This window comes from Callithrix jacchus, chromosome 10 (genome assembly GCF_049354715.1).
Source record: "Callithrix jacchus isolate 240 chromosome 10, calJac240_pri, whole genome shotgun sequence".
Taxonomy (NCBI): domain Eukaryota; kingdom Metazoa; phylum Chordata; class Mammalia; order Primates; family Cebidae; genus Callithrix; species Callithrix jacchus.
In genome coordinates, this window is record NC_133511.1 from 45,578,550 (window position 1) to 45,597,780 (window position 19,231).

General features: G+C 39.1%; 1 protein-coding gene across 6 annotated transcripts in view; it reads right to left on the bottom strand.

Annotated features, from left to right (window-relative positions):
- Positions 1-19,231, bottom strand: part of AMOTL1 (angiomotin like 1) — a 176,040-nt gene that overhangs the window by 144,616 nt on the left and 12,193 nt on the right. For 3 of the 6 annotated variants that reach the window (XM_078339926.1, XM_078339927.1, XM_035265224.3), the window contains exons 2-3: positions 6,587-6,655; positions 6,023-6,161 (exon numbers count right to left, since the gene is read on the bottom strand). In XM_078339926.1, coding sequence (XP_078196052.1) covers positions 6,023-6,107 — 85 coding nt within the window. In that variant the 5' untranslated portion in view covers positions 6,108-6,161; positions 6,587-6,655. The remainder of the gene's footprint in view (positions 1-6,022; positions 6,162-6,586; positions 6,656-19,231) is intronic. The other 3 variants (XM_035265226.3, XM_035265229.3, XM_035265223.3) reach the window with 1 other exon arrangement.

The window sequence follows — 19,231 nt, forward strand, 5'->3', positions numbered from 1 at the left end:
GTGGCAGGATCTGCTTTGACTGTAGGCTCTACTTGGAGGAGCGGCCAACAGGAGGGCCGTTATGGGCTGCTCTGACTCTAGGGGCCCCCAGGGGTTACTTAGCTACTTGATCATGTCAAGAAGAGGAGGAGACCGAGTCTCACACAGATATGCTTCTTCCTCCAAGAGATGGGTGAGGGGCTAAATGCCCCATGGGGAGAAACTTTATCCAGCCAAAGTATGCTATTAATTCTCTTTGCAAGAAAAAGCTGCACAAATGCCATAATAAGTTAAGATGGTAGCTAGGGCCCACTAAGATGTGTGTATGGCCTTCCCATCCCTGGTCCCTGAGGAAATCACCAATTTCAAGCATGAAAGACAGAAAGAAGTGAGCTGAGCTGAGTCATCTCTCTGCTTTCCTTTCCTTCCTGGCATTGCCCTTTGATGATCTTCTCTGCAGGTAGCCTTCTGTCTCCTGGAGGCCCTTTGCTAGTTAACAGCTTTGCAAAGTGGGGAAGCAATACAGCTCCTCCTCCCCTCCTCTCCCAGGGGAGCGTGGGCAGAACTAATTTAGAGGGAAGAGGGGCTAAGGCTGCCTGAGCTCAGCATGACTCTCTTCTGTTATCCTTGTCTCTTAACTGCACCTCCTAGGACAAGCCAACAGGTGATACCACGGACAAATACATGCCCACCAGTAAGGTTTCATCAAAAAGAAATCTGCAAATTGATCGGTTGAAGCATTAGCTCCCAGGCTGAATTGGCCCAGAGGGCATTTCTTGTTCTTTAGGATTTAATAGTCTTTCCTTTCAGTACAACTCCTCTTCTTTATAAGACTTGATGAAAAGGAAAAAGAAACCACAGTTGTTTTACCTCCCTTAAATGAAAATCAGGCCTCAGGTAACTGCTTTCTTTTGTAATTTCCAAAAGAAAGGAGTAGGTTCCATAGGAAAAATAATTAAATATATCTCAACTAAAAAAAAAAATCATTATCCTAAGCAGAAACAATACTGCCCAAGAGATGAAATGATATGAACTCTGTTAGGAAGCCAAGGATTCATTTGGGTAAAAATGCTAAATATGTCCTCTAAAAATTCCAAATATCAACGTAGAAGATGCTATCAACAAAAGCAAGGTGTTTTGGGAAATATATAAATAAATTAAACTTGTCCTTCTCCTGCACTGCCTCCCCACAAGATTCCTGTTACCAAGTATAGTCCAGAGATGAAGGTTTAAAAGAATCTTCACTCAATATCATATCAAAGGAAATAAAATCTGACCGAGCCAAGAAGCTGCTAGAAGGTGTTCTTGGACATGAATCAGAATAAAGAATGATTCCAAAAATACATGCAAGAAAAGGTCCCCGCAGGGAAAAATCATACACTTCCGACTTACACTCAGATCAATTCAGTGAAATCAGACAAAATACCCAGTGTTAAGGACAAAAACATTTGCTGCAATTGAAATCTATGACTAAACTATTAAAAAGCAAAATTTGTAGGATAAATGTGAGTTTCTGCCGAAATGCAGAGACCACCATCTTACATTTCCACCCTAGCATCTAAGGCAGAGCCTGAAGGGGAATCGCTTCTTTCAGAGCTGCAAATAGAGTCTTCTTGGACCACACAGAGGCTTCTCTTCTTTCACAGTAAAGTGATTTTCCCAAGAAGCTATTGCCTTAGCAGTCAGCATAGTGTGGGTGGTGGGAGGAGCAGCAGAAGCCAGGGCTATAGCCCTAGTTTTGCCACTAGTCTTTAGTGTCCCAAACTGCTTACACTGTGCCCTCCTCTGTAAAATGAAAATTGAAACGGATGATGGACTTTATAAAACTAATTGAAACAAATGCCAGTAGGATATCACAGATAATGGATTCCATTATATGCATCTGTTTACTACAGAGTTTTCAAGAAAAATTGACAAAAAGGATCAACTTCTCAGAAAGGTGGAGATGCAGAATAGTCTTGCCCTTAGAAACTGATAGACAGAAGTAAAATGGATAGAACACAGCTCTGGAGTATAAAGATCTGAGAGTGAATGTGAGCTCTGCTGCCATTTGCTGCCTGAGCTGGGCTTAGTTACTTTGCCTTTGCAAGATTCAGATTATCATCTGCAAAATGGAAATAAGACTACTTCGCAAGGTTTCAATAAGGGTTTGAATGCAATGAAATCATATACATGACACTGCTTGGCACACAGACTGCTCTCAGGAAAAGTCGCCTCTTTCCTCCTTGACTAGTGTTAAAACTCCCCCTGACCCTGACAGACTGCAGAAAGGAAATCTGTTCCTTCCTGTTTGTATAACCATAATGGGAACAGTACCACTGAATTTCTGTGACGCACCTGGCCCACGCTGCCAGGTTGTGTTTCCCAGGCTTCCTGCCTCTCCCCTAAAGAGGAGCTTAAGCAGGTTGAGTTCCAAGGGAAGTGTGGATGACAGCAGGGTTCCCAAACAGCTGAGTGAGCACATCTATAAGAGGAAGAAGAATACTTTATAGATTTGCTGAGAAGGGCCTCCCCTTCTGTACCAAATCCCCACATACATGATGTGGCTGGAAGCAGAACAGCCCAATCAACTTGTAATGCAACAGTCAGAAATGCGACAGTGGCTAAACACTGTCTCCCTTTTGTTTTGTATGTCAGGGACTGCATATGATTTCTTTTGAAAAATGTGCTCTAGACCTTTAAAATGAGTTTGAAAACCCACTGGCTCAAGTCATTGGGAATATTTTTAGGAGTGTCAGAAGCAGGAGTGAAAGAGGGACTTTCCTTCAGAAACTCCTTATCACCCCCAGGCATCCTCCTGGGCTCTCCACAGCCAGCTTTCTGGAAGTTTTCCTACCCAATTACAGCTGGAGATGCTCTGAGGATAATACAAGGGCAGATGTGTGGATCTGCCTCAAGGCCTATGACTCAACAGAATGATGAGCCTCCCTGGCAGATAAGGCAATTCTCTGAGGACTACAGGAAGCCAACAACAAAACCTTGGAGCTTGGACACTCCAGGGCTTTCCCTGGTACTTCACTAGAAATGCAAACACCACCAGTCCATATTGAGCCTCAGAGATAGAACAGCTGGCACTAGCCAGTGGTGGGGAGAGGTGAGGTGGGAAAATGGAATATCAAAGAAAGTTGCTTTAAAGCAGGTCGGTCAAGACCTTGGCAATACATGAGCTAAGATGACTGTAGGGGAGAGCCGTGCTGTGGACTTGGATGAGAATGCACGTTACAACAGCACTGTTTGTTTTCCGGCCCTGCTTAGGACTAGTTCTCATTTCAGATGTGACAAGCAAAAACTAGCAATACAAGTTTGCAACTGGACCACCAGAGCCTTAAGCTGTGAAGGCAGAGTAGGGAATGTGGGAGAAAGAATTTGAGGGACAGTAGCTTATGATGGCTAGGATTGGACTGACCTCAATTCAAATTCCAACTCTGCCATTTGTGAGCTGGATGATGTTGTACATGTTTCTCAGCCTCTTCAGGCTCAGTTTCTTCAGTCACAAAATGAGAATAAAGCTGTTGTGAGAATTAATTGAGATAGTCTATATATATACAAAAAAGGCTTACTGTAACATCTTGCAAAATTATATACCTAATATATGCTTAAAATATTTTTCTATAATTTGTCCATTTCTGACTTAGCTCTGGCACAGCACACTTCATCTCTGAGTGCCAGTTTCCTCATCCCACTTAAAGACTTCAGTAGGTTCCCATTTTGGCACCTAACTCAGTCCTCTAAGGACCTGCACCTTTCCTGAATCTCAGCCCCAGCCTCTGAGAACCACCGTAATATCAGCTGCCCACAGGATTTTCAGATTTCAGCCACATTGATTCCTTGTGTCTGTGCTTCACTCACTTACCACAACACTGCCATACTTTGTCTTGGATGCCTTCATCCTTGCAGGATATAGACTGATTATCTGAACTGGAACCGGGTATTACTGTTGCCTACAGAACTAAGCTTTTCCCTCAGCCCCAGCAGCTCATCACTTACCCAAGAGCAGCGCCTCCCCTTTAGGCAGACCTTTCCTTCCTATTTTCCAGCCTTGCCCCAAAGATTGCAGATAGATGACGTGGTAAACTCACAGAGGGACAAGACAGTGCTTAGAGACGGTCACAGTGTGCAGTTTTTAGCCACCACTTTGTTACTGTGATCCCTAAGGCTTCTTTCAGTTCTGAAATTCTCTGATGGATGATTCTGTTGCCTATGTTACAAAAGCAGCAAGCACCAGTGGGAAAACCACATTTTCTTTCTCTCCTCTGCCTTTAGGCTTTGGTAACAAGCCTAGGGTCATTGAATCAAATGGTATAGGTGTGCTGAAAGCAAGGTGAAGTGATGTGGTGATGCCAGAAGCAGTTATACAATCAGATGGGTTCCCAGAGCCAAAAAAAAAAGGCTTTCAATGAAGGCAGAGACATTTTAGAGGATGTGGTCCCATTGTCATTAATTCATTCATCCAGCCATCAAATATACACCACAAATTTGCCATGCTACGGTTAAAGGGATGCAAAGATGAATAAAACAAGTCATCTGTCTCAAGAAGCACACAGGCTGTTCAGGATACAGACAAGCACAATACAGTGTGATATGTGCTGTGACATGGGAATCTGCAGGGGCTGTGGCAGCACTGAGGAGGGAGGAGGGACTCTCCTTTAGACCAGGATGGGGGTTGGTAGGAGGTGGTGGCAGGAAGAGATCCCAGAACAGACGACTTAAGCAGAAGCTTCAAAGATGAGCAGGAACTGACCAAGTGGAAGAGAGATGATAATAGCAGCCTTAGCAAAGATGCACAGGTGTGTGATGGCAGGAATATTCAGGGATCCAGGTAGAGGTTGACACAGTGAGAGGGAGGGAGTTGCTATTAGTGATGGGCAGCAGGAGATGACACTAGAGAGGCAGGCAGAGGTCAGGTCCTGAAGGGCTGTGTGTTGAGCTAGGGAGGTTCAGCTTTTTTCCATGGGGTGTGAAGAGATGCTGGCTTAAGGACTTCTAAAAAGTGGCTAGAACGACAGCATGACAGTGCACAGGAACAAATAACAATTGGTTTTTGGGTGGAATGCATCCAAATTTCCTTTCCCAAAGCTTCCTGTCTTCCCTTTGGAAAGTATGTCATTGTGTGCAGCAGTCTTGGTTGGAAGACATATGCTGGTGTAGTTCAGAAGATATGCAAATGTTTGTTGACATATAAGTTACCCTCTTTTAGAGGTGGGCACATCAGAGAGTAGTCTGCTGTTCTCTATGTCAATCTTGTGCTCTCTCTCGTATTACCAGTGCTTGGCATAAAATATATGTTCAATAATATTTGTCGAATAAATAATAAACAACAAACAAATGGGAGACAGATCCCTGTGAAAACATCTGTGAGTGCATTAACCTCAGCAACCTTTCATCACCCATCTATGGTAGCTCCTACCATCAAAGTAGGTCTCTATCAGATTTGAGGGATGCAAGAGAGAGTGGATTCTTAGACCTGAAAGAGAACCACAGCTCTCTGTCAAGTTATGGTTCTTATATTTGTATGCTCTGCTCCAGGAAAGTAACAATATCTCCACCATTTAATGCTGAGCCACATTAATCAGATAATCATAAAGAAGGTAAAGAGCGGATCTACTCTGTTTAGACTGGTTGCTTTATCCTCAACTTGAATGTTTGCAGGTTGCTGAGAGGAGAGATAAGCAAAACAGGAACACAGTGCCTGACATATGTTAGGTGCTCAAAGATGTCTGACCAACTTGCCACCTGGCCAGGGCGAGGGCTTATTAAATGACAGCTGATGGTCCTCATCATAACCCTGCAAAGTGGGCATTCTTACTCTCATGTTAGAGCCCAGGGAATGACAGATTTTCTTAAAGCCATAAAACTTTTAAGTAGTGAATTCAGGATCTGAACCCAGGTCTGTCTAACTTCAAAATCCATTCCCTCTCCTCTCCACTTGGCTGCTTTTGAAAAGACAAACAGGCTGGGCACTTATTGAGTACAGCAGATTGACATAATGAGGTGCAGAAATGGAGGAGTACCATGCTATCAGGGACATCAAAAATGGCCATACCCCCTCTGGTGTTGGCAAAAGGATGAATTCCAGCATGGGATAACCAGGCTCCTTCCTCTAAAGTCCATTTTTCATTGAGGTCCATGCTTCCAGCAAGTCCCTTGTATGTGTAGCTTTCACATCAAATGGAAGCAGTCTCCTGAAATATATAATGAATACAAAAAAGGGGTGTGAATTACCATTGATGTTCTCTTGGGGAAGGGAAGCTTTCTTAAAGAAAAAGTGGTCAGTTTCTAGCTCATTTCATTGCTTTGGCACACAAAGCTTGTTGTCTAGATTTGGGCAAGGCCTCAGTGTGAAGTTGCTCAAGCCCACAAACCAGGTTTTCCTCTCCATTCAGTTAACAGATGTTTATGGAATGACTATAGTATGCCAGGCTTTGAGCAAGAAATTTACTATTTAGTTCTGTATACTTTATAGACTCCTAGAATTTCAGGGCAGGATATAGTGGGATCTCAATTTCATTTAAAAGATAGATACTCTTACATTTGCCTAAAAAACAGACTGAAAAAATTTGAAATAAGAAGTTGGAAGCAGTTTTAATTGTATTAGAATTATGACTACCTTTTATCTTCTTTGTCATTTTCTGCATTTTCTGCATTTTCAGCAATGAACATGTATTGCTTTTGTAATCTGAAAAAGGTATGCAATAAATATTATTTTAAAAGAATGTTTCAGAGCCAAGAAAGACCATGGAGACCAACTTTTCTTTTCCTCTTGAAAACTGTGATAGAAAGACACAGTCACGAGGGCTCTTGGTTTTCGCAAAAAGATCATTTTCAACCTACTGGCCACTGCTGAGAAGGCTAGCCCAAGGAATTGCTCTATAGGCAAACTGTACCTGGGTTGATTACAACTCATGACCAAACTCTTGCCCATATTACAAAGAGATCTTGATAACCCTCTGCATGTAGCAGGTTCTCAAATGAAAGTGGTTGAATAATTGAACCACATCCATGAATGCAGCAAGTGGGACGTCCACATAGGAGAAGTCCTGTCAGCCTAATTAGGATAGGCACCAATCATCCTTTGCTGTAATCAGCCCAGTTGGCTTGATTTAGTCTCTAGAATGCTGTTCAGAGTTGCCCTGCAGGTTCCTGCACTGGCTGCCAGACAGAAGACATGGTAGATTGACTTGTTGCTTTTTGGCTGTCTGCCTAGAGAAGTATGATACCCATGTGAGATGCAGCAAACAAATTGCAATATCGAATAAAATACTAGGAAGTACGAAAGAATGTAGTGCATTTTATTGGATACTGCTTCTCTAGCAATTTGTCTTGAATCCAAGTACCCAAAAGTTTTTTTGTTTTCTGTTTGTTTGTTTTTGAGATAGAGCCCCACTCTGTCACCCAGGCTGGAGTGCAATGGGGCAATCTCGGCTCACTGCAACCTCCGCCTCTCAGGTTCAAGACATTCTCCTGCCTCAGCCTCCTGAATAGCTGGGATTACAGGTGTGTGCCACCACGCCCAGCTAATTTTTGTATGTTTAATAGAGACAGGGTTTCACCATGTTAGTCAGGCTGGTCTCAAACTCCTGACCTCAGAATACTCCCACCTCGACCTCCCAAAGTGCTGGGATTATAGGCATGAGCCACCACACCGGGCTCCAAGTACCCAAAAGTTTTAGAGGTGAATTCTAGACCAGAATAAATATGGCACAATGCAATAGTGAGAACGTTGCACTTACTAATAAATCCAGATTTTAGCCGTGACTCTGCATTAATTGGATGACTTTGGGCAAACCAGGTACTTTCTCTGGGCTTAATATCCTCTTGCAAAGACCTGTTCAGGCTTCCAAGACTTGCAGCCTATAATAATATGCTTTTGCATGCAAAGGCTACCTATCTACCCATGTCAGTGGATTGAGGAAGTTGCATTATTTATCCATTAGCTAACTGAGACATCAGCACATGAGAGGTGGCTGATTGAGGCTAGAAGTAGTCAGCTATTGAACAAGACACATTCTCTGTGCAAAACTAAAAACATGTCTGGAGTAAAAATCCAATCTTGGGCCATAATCACACTGGTATTATCATTTAATCAACTGAACTAAATATCAAACATTTTATATTTTCACTGATTATGAAATAACATTAACAATAATACTACATCCTTAAAAAGCAACACTTATTTATAGCAGGTAATTCAAAATCACTTCATTAATCTTTGCAGTATCTTTGAGAAGTGAAATAGAGATTCCAAGAGCTTTGTTTGACAAAAATAGGCTTTAGTGATTAACAGAAGAGTAGTTTTCAAAGTAGATTCTCCATCTCTCTTGGCCCAGTGGCCTAGGCACCCTCTGGCTTCCAGGAAACAGATTTGCAAGATGATACAAATGTGTGAGGTTAGGCTCTCACATCCATGATTTTTTTTATTAATCTGAACTACATAGACTCAATGTAAGTGTTTGATTAACTTCAACCGGCAACCCCTGCTGGTTTCTCTGATGCTTGAATTTCACACCTTATCTTGGGAAAACCAAGCACTAAATGTAAATTGAAATGGCATCAAACACAAGTATTTTCAGGAAGGCTTTGATCCATCACATCTGTGACTGAAATTCCAACACCTCCCTTGAACCACAGGAGGCCCCAGATTTGCTCAGGAGACTCTGACACCTAGAAAAGAGTTTTCAGGCCTCTGGCCATATAAAATAACTTATTAAAGGATTTCTATTAGGTATTTCACCTCCACCCAAGTCGAAACTCTACCATAGACAAAGTCCATGAAGAAGAAACTAAAATGTAATGGAACCATGAGAATTTAATGTAAAAACATAATGCAACAGTGGAAACAGGGAGTGAATAAATACTTTCCGCTAAAGCAGTGAAGCACAAACACTAATATGCCTGATAAGTTGGGGTGGGGTGAGTGGGAAAAACTATCAAAAACGTAAAGCTATAATTCTGGCTTTGAGAGTCACTTTTTTAGAACTAAGCTACCTGCATAGATGGACATTGGGGTCTATAGAATAATGGAATACTCTGAATACATAATTGGCATTTCATAAATATTGGTTGATTGAATGGATGAATAAATGATAATGCCTAGAGTGGGTGAGGACCCAACCCAGATATTAGATCTCATAAAGCTCTGAAAGGAGATTTTTCTACACTGATCGAGTGGTGTAAGACAGACCAGCAGAGTGGCCCTTTGGATTTAAGAAGGTTTAAACCTCTGGCTCCCTTAGACCAGAACTCTCCTGAAACTGACACATCCTCCTTTTTTATGGGTCTACCTCTAGAGCCATCTACCCAGCTGCCCAAACCAGAAACTTGGCCATCCTTGACTTATTACATCTCCCATCCAGCTGATCACCATGCTTTGTCCATTCTTTCAAATGTCTCAATAATCTATCTGCTTCCGTTTTCCTTGCCTCGGCTTTTGTTGAACTACCATCATCTCCCACTGAGCACTGTGACAACTTTAGGGAGTACCTGCTCTTCATTTCCTCCAATCCATTCTCCACAATTTGGTTGTAGTAGTATTTTTAAAGCACACATCTGATCATGTCACCTCTTGATTAAAATACTCCAGTTATTCATTGCTTCCAGGAGAAAGTCTGGACTATTTAACATGGTATGTAATGCACAACTATTACAAGGCATTTGCAGTCCCTGAATAAGCTCCCTTTTTAGGTCTTTTGTATATTCAGCCATTCCTAGAGCTCTAGCAAGATTGTTCTTCCTGTTTACCCTTTTCACCTTGCTAACTACAACTTAACCTTCACATCTCATCTCAGACTTGGTTATGTGTTCCTGAGAGGCTTCGACAGGCTCCCTGTGCTTACCTTATTATAGTATTTATCACACTGCACTGCAATTTTCTGTTAATATGTCTATAGTTTAGTTCATAGTTATGTACTTGAGAGCAAGGATCGTACTTTATTTGTATTTGACCCTAACATTTGCACAGTGCTGTCATAACGTAGGCACTCAATATAGATTTGCTGAATGAATGACTACATGAATGAATAGTGCTGTTTGGCACAAGTGTATTTCAGCTAACAAGTCTTTTTAAAAACTATTCTTTTTAAAGAGGTCTGCAACCTCACCCATCGCCTCAGCTTCTCTGAAAATTTTTCCATCTCAAAACCACACTCTATGTGCCTCTGCTTCTTGGTCCCATTCTGGCCTCCTTATCCAGTCTAACTTGCTGAGATTTCCCCCACCTCTTCTCACACTTCAGCTTAGATACATGCCCTTCTACCCAGCATGCCACAGGAGTCCCTGCCACTTACACTCCTGCCTCCTTCCCCAAGGTTGGGATGAATTTAAATTCTTGGTTACCCACAGGAGACACCTGCCACCTAATGCAGTCAAGTTACACTGGGACCTCTAACCACCACTTCTAGGGCCATTTCTGGCACTGGTGACTGATCTAGAAATACAAATTCAGAAAAACGCTGGTCATACATTGGCTGTCCCTTAACTCCAATTTATGGCCCCATCTGTAAAGAGGGAATTAATTAACCAGAAGTACTATGTCTGAGGATTTAGGTAGCATATTCCATCATTCAGGTATTCAAACAACTCTTGGCTCTAATGCGTATGAACAGCATCACACAAACAAGTGTATTTACTGGTAACTTACAGTATAAATCTATAAATCAGGATATACATAAATGTATATATACTGACAAAAATGAATTCATTCATTCATCCATTTGATAAATACTGACTTGGTGTCTCCTAGGTACCAGTCATTGCACTAAACACATGGAATAGGAAAATGACAAATATTGTTCCTTTCTTCAAGTAGTTTTCAAGCTTGTCAGAGAGACATGCATATGAACATATCATTACAGAACAACATGGTATGTCCAAGCACAGACACATACACTGGGTAAACCAAGGATCTGCAAATAATGAAATCTGAAAGTTGAAATGGATCTTAGGGCCCTTAGTCCAACTCTTGCCTTACGCATGACTTTCCAGTATATTCTTATTCAGCCAATACTTAAATAATACCAGTGATAAGGAGCTCACTCCCTCCTCAGATAGCCCATTACATTTTTGAACACCTCTGTGAAACAGTTCATTTTTAGATTCTCAACAAAATATTGACATTCACCATCAATCCTCAGTGCTGCTGAGCTGTTCCTGGAACTCCTGCCCCTTGTTCTGTCCTTCAAAGCCTGCTTGAATGAAAGATGCTCTCCAAGCCTTGCAGATCTGGACCTCTCCTTCTTCAGTGAGTCGGGAATCAGAAGGAAAATTCCATCTTGGTTACAAGTAGAGGGTGTAAACCTATCTGGTCACACCCAGAAGACAAGCCAAACAACCCACTAAAGCATGAGAGGAGAGGTTACACAATGGGATCTTCCTTCTCTCCCGGAAATACTTAAGATCTCCATTTTCTAGGTCTAGATACCCAAAAATCCCAATCATCTGCAGCCTGTGGACCACAGTAGAACAGAGGGAAGTCTCCTCTTGGGCTGTTCCAAGGGTTTGGTTCTGATGAGTTTCCATTTCTACACGTGAAAGGTTCTTTTCCTTCTATCTCCAAATATTTCCAAACATATCAGAATCTACATCTTTGCTCTTAATATTCAAGTGATAAAATTCAGTGGCACCTGAATTTTATCTTACACTTGTTGCAAGAGAAAAACATTCTAGGTATTCACTGTGAGAAAAAAAAAAAAAAAGGCCTTTTTACCTCAATAAAAGTACATGAAATGCTAGAGGGATGGTATCCTACTCTGTATAAAATGGCTGATGTTTAGAGAGTTGAGATACTTATTCTGGGCTTCCTGTTTGTTTCCAGGAATTCTTACTGACTTTGTAGAATTAGAGCAACTTGAAAACCATTATTTCAGATTAGTTTATCCAACTGGGCAGAGTATTTATGAAGTTTCTGGGGGATTTACTGATGTTAATATTTTAAATATTCCAATAAATAATTTATGCTACTTCTATCTAAGGAGATGTGGCAACAAGCATATTTTTAGGAAATTAGTGAAGTTTAAAAATTATGAGGTCCTTTGCAGAACTCTCAATGACTCAGGCTTTTCATCTCTGAAGTCAGTCCATTGAGACTACACTCAGAAGTCTCCTCTACTTGAAACCCTGCCAGGCAGACTTATTTTTTTCTCCCTTTGTCCTTCTCACAGCTTTTTATATTCCATTCGGACAATGATTTTTTTCCATTGTAGGATAATACTCTCCCATTAGAAGGTATCTTCTCAGGACAAAGTCACATCTTGTTCACCCTTCTATTCCCACTGTTGGCACAGTGCATGGGCATACTCAGGTTCAGGTAATTCTTGTTGGATGAAGGAGACTGATATACCCACAGCTGAGAAACTCAGGTGGGTCTATACCTGCAAACTCCTCACATAAAGCAGGGTTAAATCAGCAATCATAAAAAAAGATTTGTCATTAATTTCTGCCACTAAGCAGCACAATGCCCAAGGACATTGATGAGCAAAGAAAAAGGAAAATAAATGTTTCAGAAGATTTGGGTTCTTATCTGGTTTGTGGCCTTTTAATGTAATGACTTGGAACAAATCACCTTATCTCCCCAGAGCTTAGTTTTTTGGGGGTATGAAACAGAACTCATAAAGTTTATTCTTCCACATTTGAGTTTTGTGAAAATAAGATGCCAACTGGAGAATCATCAAAACGGTGCATGAATGTATAGTAGTATTGTTATCATTTCAGCATATTTGCTTATAGACCTCACTTGTCATGCAGCATTGAATTCCAACTTGGTTGCTTAACTTGGGAAGTGATATAGTATGTGGGTGGCAGTATGTATGTGGTGGATAAGAGCAAGGACTTTAGAGACTAATCTGGATTTAAATTTCAGATCTACCATTTACTAGCAGTGATCTGTGAGCAAGGTATATAAACATCACTCGGCCTAGTTTTTTCTGTCTGTAATAGGGGCTCATAGCACATGCTTTGTTGGGCTATGGTAAGAAATGTCTGTAATGTACAGATCCTGGCCAGAAATAAAAACTCAGTAACTCACAATAGTAGTTTCTATTGTTATCATTATTAACACTTGAAGTAGATACACTTCTGGAAGTGACTTTTTCTCATCTGCAGACTGCATTCCATAGGGAAACAGAATGAAATGTGAGGAATCATTTATCTAAAAAAAAAAAGCTGCGGACTAGAAGACACTTCTCTGAAAAAAAGATGTGTAAGAAATGGGTAAGAGTGCAAACATGAATCCATTGATATGAGCCAGTTCTAGAAAGGGAGGGGATAAATGAGTCAGGGAAGAGCAACAGAGGTTAAGAGGCAGAGGAAGGCTCTGTAAGGACTTGCTGAGATGGAGCCATAAACAATACCAACCGGGTGTGGGAGGCTGGGAAACCACAGGAGAGGATTCAGTGTGGCTATGAGAGAAAAGGAGCTAGGCTGAAGTCTATGAGGGTAAGAGACAAAGAGCCAGATAAGATAAACTGCCACAGCTCTCTGATTATCAGCCAAGAATAGGATATTGACGTTGGCCCCACAGCAAAGGGCTGTTCTTAATATGCAGATCTTTACAGCCAAATCCGAACGGGGAAAACATCACAGTTGCCATCCAATCCAGCACTGTCTATTAAAAAGAGAATGTGAGCTGCACAAATAATTTCAAATATTCTAATAGCCACATGTGTTAGTCAGCTACAGCTGCTATAATAAAACACCAGAGTCTAGGTTGTTTCAATAATAATTATTTATTTTTCACAGTTCTGAAGGATGGGAAATTCTAGATTAAGGTTCTGTCAATTCTGTTTTCTGGCAAAGACTCTCTTCCTAGGTTGCTGATGACCACCTTCTCCCTGTGTCCTCACATAGTGGAAAGACAGAGCACTCTAGACTGTTCCAGTTCTTGTAAGGATACCAATTCCATAATGTGGGCCCACCGTGAAGACTCATCTAAACTTATTCATCTCCTAAAAACCCCACCTCCAAATGCCATCTCTTCCAGGGGTAGGGCTTCAACATACAAATTTGTGATGTCACAAACATTCAATCCATAACACCACATTAAAAACAAGTAGTACAGGTGAGAATAATTTTAATAGTATATGTTTTTAATCCGCTATAGTCACAATACTATTTTAGCATGCAATCAAAATAAAACATTATCATTGCAAATGTTAGATTTTTTTCCATCCCAAACGTCAAAATGCGGTGTGTATTTTCACTTATGCCACACATCCATTTGAACCACTCACATTTCATATGCTCAATAGCTAAACATGGTACAGACCCCATCCCAAAGGAAAATGAATTTCATTCTCCTGACCTCCTAGGCGCTTAAGATCTTTTTAAAACCTAGATTCTTAAATTGAGAAGAGACCTTTGGCGACATTGTGTTCAGAGATTTCTACATATTTTCAGTAGGTTTCCCCTTAGCATGTTTATTTTAATTTAAGCAATTTCACACCTGTTGAAATCTCCCCTCTAATTCAATATTCACTGAAGGCTGACTTAATGCTTGGCCCAGACAGGTTAATTATGGTTTATGTTCCATTCACTCTCCCTTCGAAGGGAAACTATTTTACCCACACATTCTTCGTTTAATCCCCAAGCACCCCATTTCTTCTTCTGCTCCCTACCACCTCTCTAGCCCAGTTGACCAGGGGTGGGCACAGGACTCCATCTGCATAGTTACCTGGTGTTGAAAATCTCGCTCAATCAGACCAGACAATTGCTGAGCCAATCAGATCCTCTGTCAGGAATATAGAGGCAGAATCAGCAGATAGGGAGAACCACCAGAAGACGTACAGAAAAGAAAACAGAGGGCGAGAGACAGAGCTACAAATATTGAGTTTCCAGCCACTTCTCATATTTCTTCAGGGAGGTGTTTTGGGTGGGGGAGGTATGTGGGTTGGAATAGCTCCTCCTCAATCATTTTTCCACATCAGGTTTCCAAAAGCCATTTCGTTTTAACAAAGTGATTCTCCAGATGAAAGACGTTTGAAAGGCTCCTGTGAGAGATCTCAAAATAACTGTGATTCCTAGAGCTCTGGTAGAACCCTCCGGTACCAGCCACAGTCTGGGCTTCTGAGGTGCAGCTGTTTCATTGTTGCTGGTTTTCCATACGATCTCTGCACCTCTGACGGTCATGACTAGTTTACAAGAATCCTTTATGGGCTGAGGGAGCCTAAGTGAGTCTACCTTTCAATATAACTGCTTTCCATAGAGAGGGATGCTTTCATATATATTTGAGCAAAGTTCTTTTCCACATCTCCCCTTGGACTTGTTTGCTCTCAATCTCATGCCAGCACTTAGCCTGACCGAGAAGTGATGGATTACTTTGGATCACATCCCCAAGTAATTATATTCTGAAAATACCATCACACAGTGGCCTTCTGGGGACCCTTTTAAGCCTCACATCATCTACAGCAGTGGTTCTTAGCTGAGGCTGCACATTCAAACTATCTGGGGAACTTCTAAAATATGCTGATGTCCCAGACCCTCCCTCAGACTATGAAATCAGAATCTTTGGAGGCAGGCCCTTGGGTGTTCATATTTCTTAAAAACTTCCCAACTAATTTTAATGTGGAGCCACAGCTGAGAAATACTGTGTGATACACAGGATGTGCCCTCACACAGACTTGGGTTTCTATCACAGAGAAGCTGATACTGTTTTTCATTATAAAAGAAATGCATATCTATTTTTTTAAAGAATACATAGTGAGGAAATATCCAAAATGAGACGACTCACTCATCAGTAGTATGCCCAATAGTCCCACTCCCTAGAGGTAACTATTGCTGTTTTTTATGTGCCCTCCAAATACTGCCTATGTTTTTTCAAATATTTAAATCTCTCTCTTTTACACACACACACACACACACATTTTCCCTCTGGCTTTTTGTCTTCCTAATATATCTTGATTATTAGCCTAGAATTTCTTTTTGTATACATTTATGGGGTACAGGTATAATTTTGTAACATGCATAGATTGTATAGAGGTGCGATCAGGGCTTTAAGGGTAGCCATCACTCACATAATGTACGTTATAACTATTAAGTAATTTTTTTTATCATATACCCACACCCTACCCTAGCCTAGACATTTTTGATAAAGAAAAACAGTGTAAGCATTTGAGTATGTACTTTCCCAAATAATAAAACAAAGCACTGTATGAAACAAAAGTAATTAAAACAGTGTGATCTTGTTACTAGAAGAAATAATTTGTTAGCACAGAATAAGAAGTCCAAACAATAATCAATAGAATTTAGTATATGAAAAACATTGGCATTTCAGATTAGTGGGAAAAGGATACACTATTCAATAAATAGTATTGAGATAATTATTGGGACAATTGTCTATTCAGTTTTAAGTGGATTCCTATTTCACAGCATATAAAAATTAAAGATGAATCAAAGTCTTCACAATAAAACTAAACTTGTTAGAAGAAATAATTTTATAATTCTGAAGTGGGAAAAATCTTACTAAATAATACATAAAATCTAGAAGTCACAAAACAACTATAGACACATTAGGCTACATCAAATTTAAATTTTCTCTTAAAAAAAGAATAAAGAAAAGTAAAATAATCATAAGAGAAATGCAAGGTAAAATTTATAACATGTATATAAAAGATTAATATCTGTATTTTAAAATGTTTCTATATATCAGTAAGAAACTGACAATCAACAGAAAGCAAGACAAGGCTTGTTAGATTAACAAATATGAACTATAAAAGTTAAAAAATATTCAATGCAACACTCAAAGAGTCAAATTAAAACAATCTTGATATCTATTTCTTTTTCACTCATTACATTGGCAAAATGTTTTAAAAGATTGATATCAAGAAATGGTGATTATCTGAAGAAACAGATATTCTCATACTTTGGTAGAAAAATATACTAAAAACAGTTTTTAAATGGCAACTTGGCATATCCGCATTCTCTAATATACAAAGTCATGTGTCATTTGATTTAGCAATTTCACTTCTAAGTATCAACCCTACAGAAAGCAATTACAGAATAAGAGCACAAAGATATATGTAATATGGCATTTTTTTTTGTAATGAAAAAAAGAAAACATTTTAATGGCTGTCATAAATGATTAAAGTAAGGTATAGTTATATTATAAATCTCACATAGCCATTAAAACAAATAAAATGACTCTGTAAAAACTGATATGAAAAGTTGGTAAATTGACATGTAAATTGTAAAAAGCCAGTGCAAAGTAATTTATAAAGGGAATTCAACTTTTGTCCAAGAAAGATATACATGCACACTTTTAATCACATAGAGAAAGGCCTTGAAGGAACAGTAGACTTTTAATAGAGATACTTCCAGGCAAGGAAGTGAGATTTCAAGTTTGAGAGTGTGAAACTTAGAAGGAAACTTTATTCACACCATATATTTTTTTACAAGGCTCATTTATTAAATTTGCAATTTTTTTTAAATAATGAAAAGAAGAAGGTTTTCTCAGTGTTTTAATTAGGGCTTTATAAGTTCTGAGTTTATCTTTCTTTCATATATTTATTGGCCATCTGTATTTCTTTTCTTCTAAACAGCCTGTTCATGTACTTTGCTCATTTTGATGCAATTTCTTTTTTGTATTGAATGTACTATTTAAACATTTTAAAGTGTATTTTGCTTCATTGCATAAATGTTGCAAATGGTATTTTTCTATTTATCATTGTATTCTGATTTCATTTACACTACTTTCATCACATATGTTTTATTTATATTTTAAGTAATTCTATGTATCAGTCTTTTCTTTGTATAGCTTCTGAGTTTAGTGCCGTGCTTAAAAAGTTCTGTTCTACTTCAAGATCATTAAACAATTTATCAATTTAAAAATTATTTTTATTGCTTAATTTTTAATATATGTTGTTATTAATCTGGAATTTATTTGGAGACAGGAATCCAGCTTTAATTTTCCTTTCAAAATGTCATTTCCCCCAATATCACTGGGTTGAAACACCACATTGCCATTTTTGTTAGCTGTCTTTCTGGACTCTTTATTTTTTTCCAACTGATTTCTATAGTTTTGTACTTGTATTTTAATATTTTGTGACATGCTTTAATTATCTAGCTAATATGACTAGACTTCCTCTCTCATTGCTTTTCCTGCCAGAAATTGTCTGTCTCTTCCCATTTTTCAATTGTAAAAGTTTATTGTGAGATAAGATGTTACAGATTCACTTTTACCTCTTCTTCTCTTCTAAATATAACTAAATACTCTGGAAATAACTCAACAGATGATTGTAAAAGGACTCTGAAAGATGGAAAAGAGAAAGTTGACTGGCTAGGGACTTCAGAACTTGAGACACCATAGTGATTTCTCTGAGTTTTCTTTTTATCTTCCATATATCCCATGCTGGGCACCAGGGAGGTGCTCAGTTGATTTCTTGACAATGGTGCAAAAGCAATTCAAATAAAGGAGAGCCTTTTAAACAAATGGTGCTTGAGAAATTAGACATACAGAGGCAAAAAAAAAAAAAAATTAAATTTGACCTAAACTTGACATATTATATACAAATTAATTCAAAATAAAGACCTAAATGTGAAGTATAAAATTCTAAATCTTTTAGAGAAAAATAGAAAATATTTGGGAACTGGAGCCAGGCAAAAAGTTCTTAAACTTTGCACTAACAGCACAATCCATTAAAGGAAAAATTGGTAAATTTGGTGTCATGAAAATTTAACATTTTTGCTCTGAGAAAAGCCCTTTCAAGAGGATGGAATTACCAAGTGGGAGAGAATATTTGCAAACCATACATCTAATAAAGGACTTCTATCTAGAATATATAAAAAACTCAAAACACTCAACAATGAAAAAAAACCAACAACAAAAACAATCCAACTAGAAAATAGTGGGTTATTTGTGTTTTGGCTTGTTTAATTTCCTTAGAGATTCTGGATCTTAGACCTTTGTCAGATACATAATTTGAAAACATTTTCTCCCATTCTGTAGGTTGTCTGTCTACTATGTTGCTGGTTTCTTTTGTTGTGCAGAAGCTTTTTAGTTTAATTAGGTCCAACTTGCCAATTTTTCTTTTTTGTTACAATTGCTTTTGGGGACTTAGCTAAAAATTCTTTGCCAAGACTGATTTTCTACGTTTTCTTCTAGGATTTTTATAGTTTTGAGGTCTTACATTTAAATCTTTAATTCATCTTGAGTGAATTTTTGTATATGGTAAAAGGCAGAGGTATGGTTTCATTCTTCTGCATATAGCTAGCCAGATATCCCAGAACCATTTACTGGGGCAAAAAGCATAAATAGGCATTTCACTGA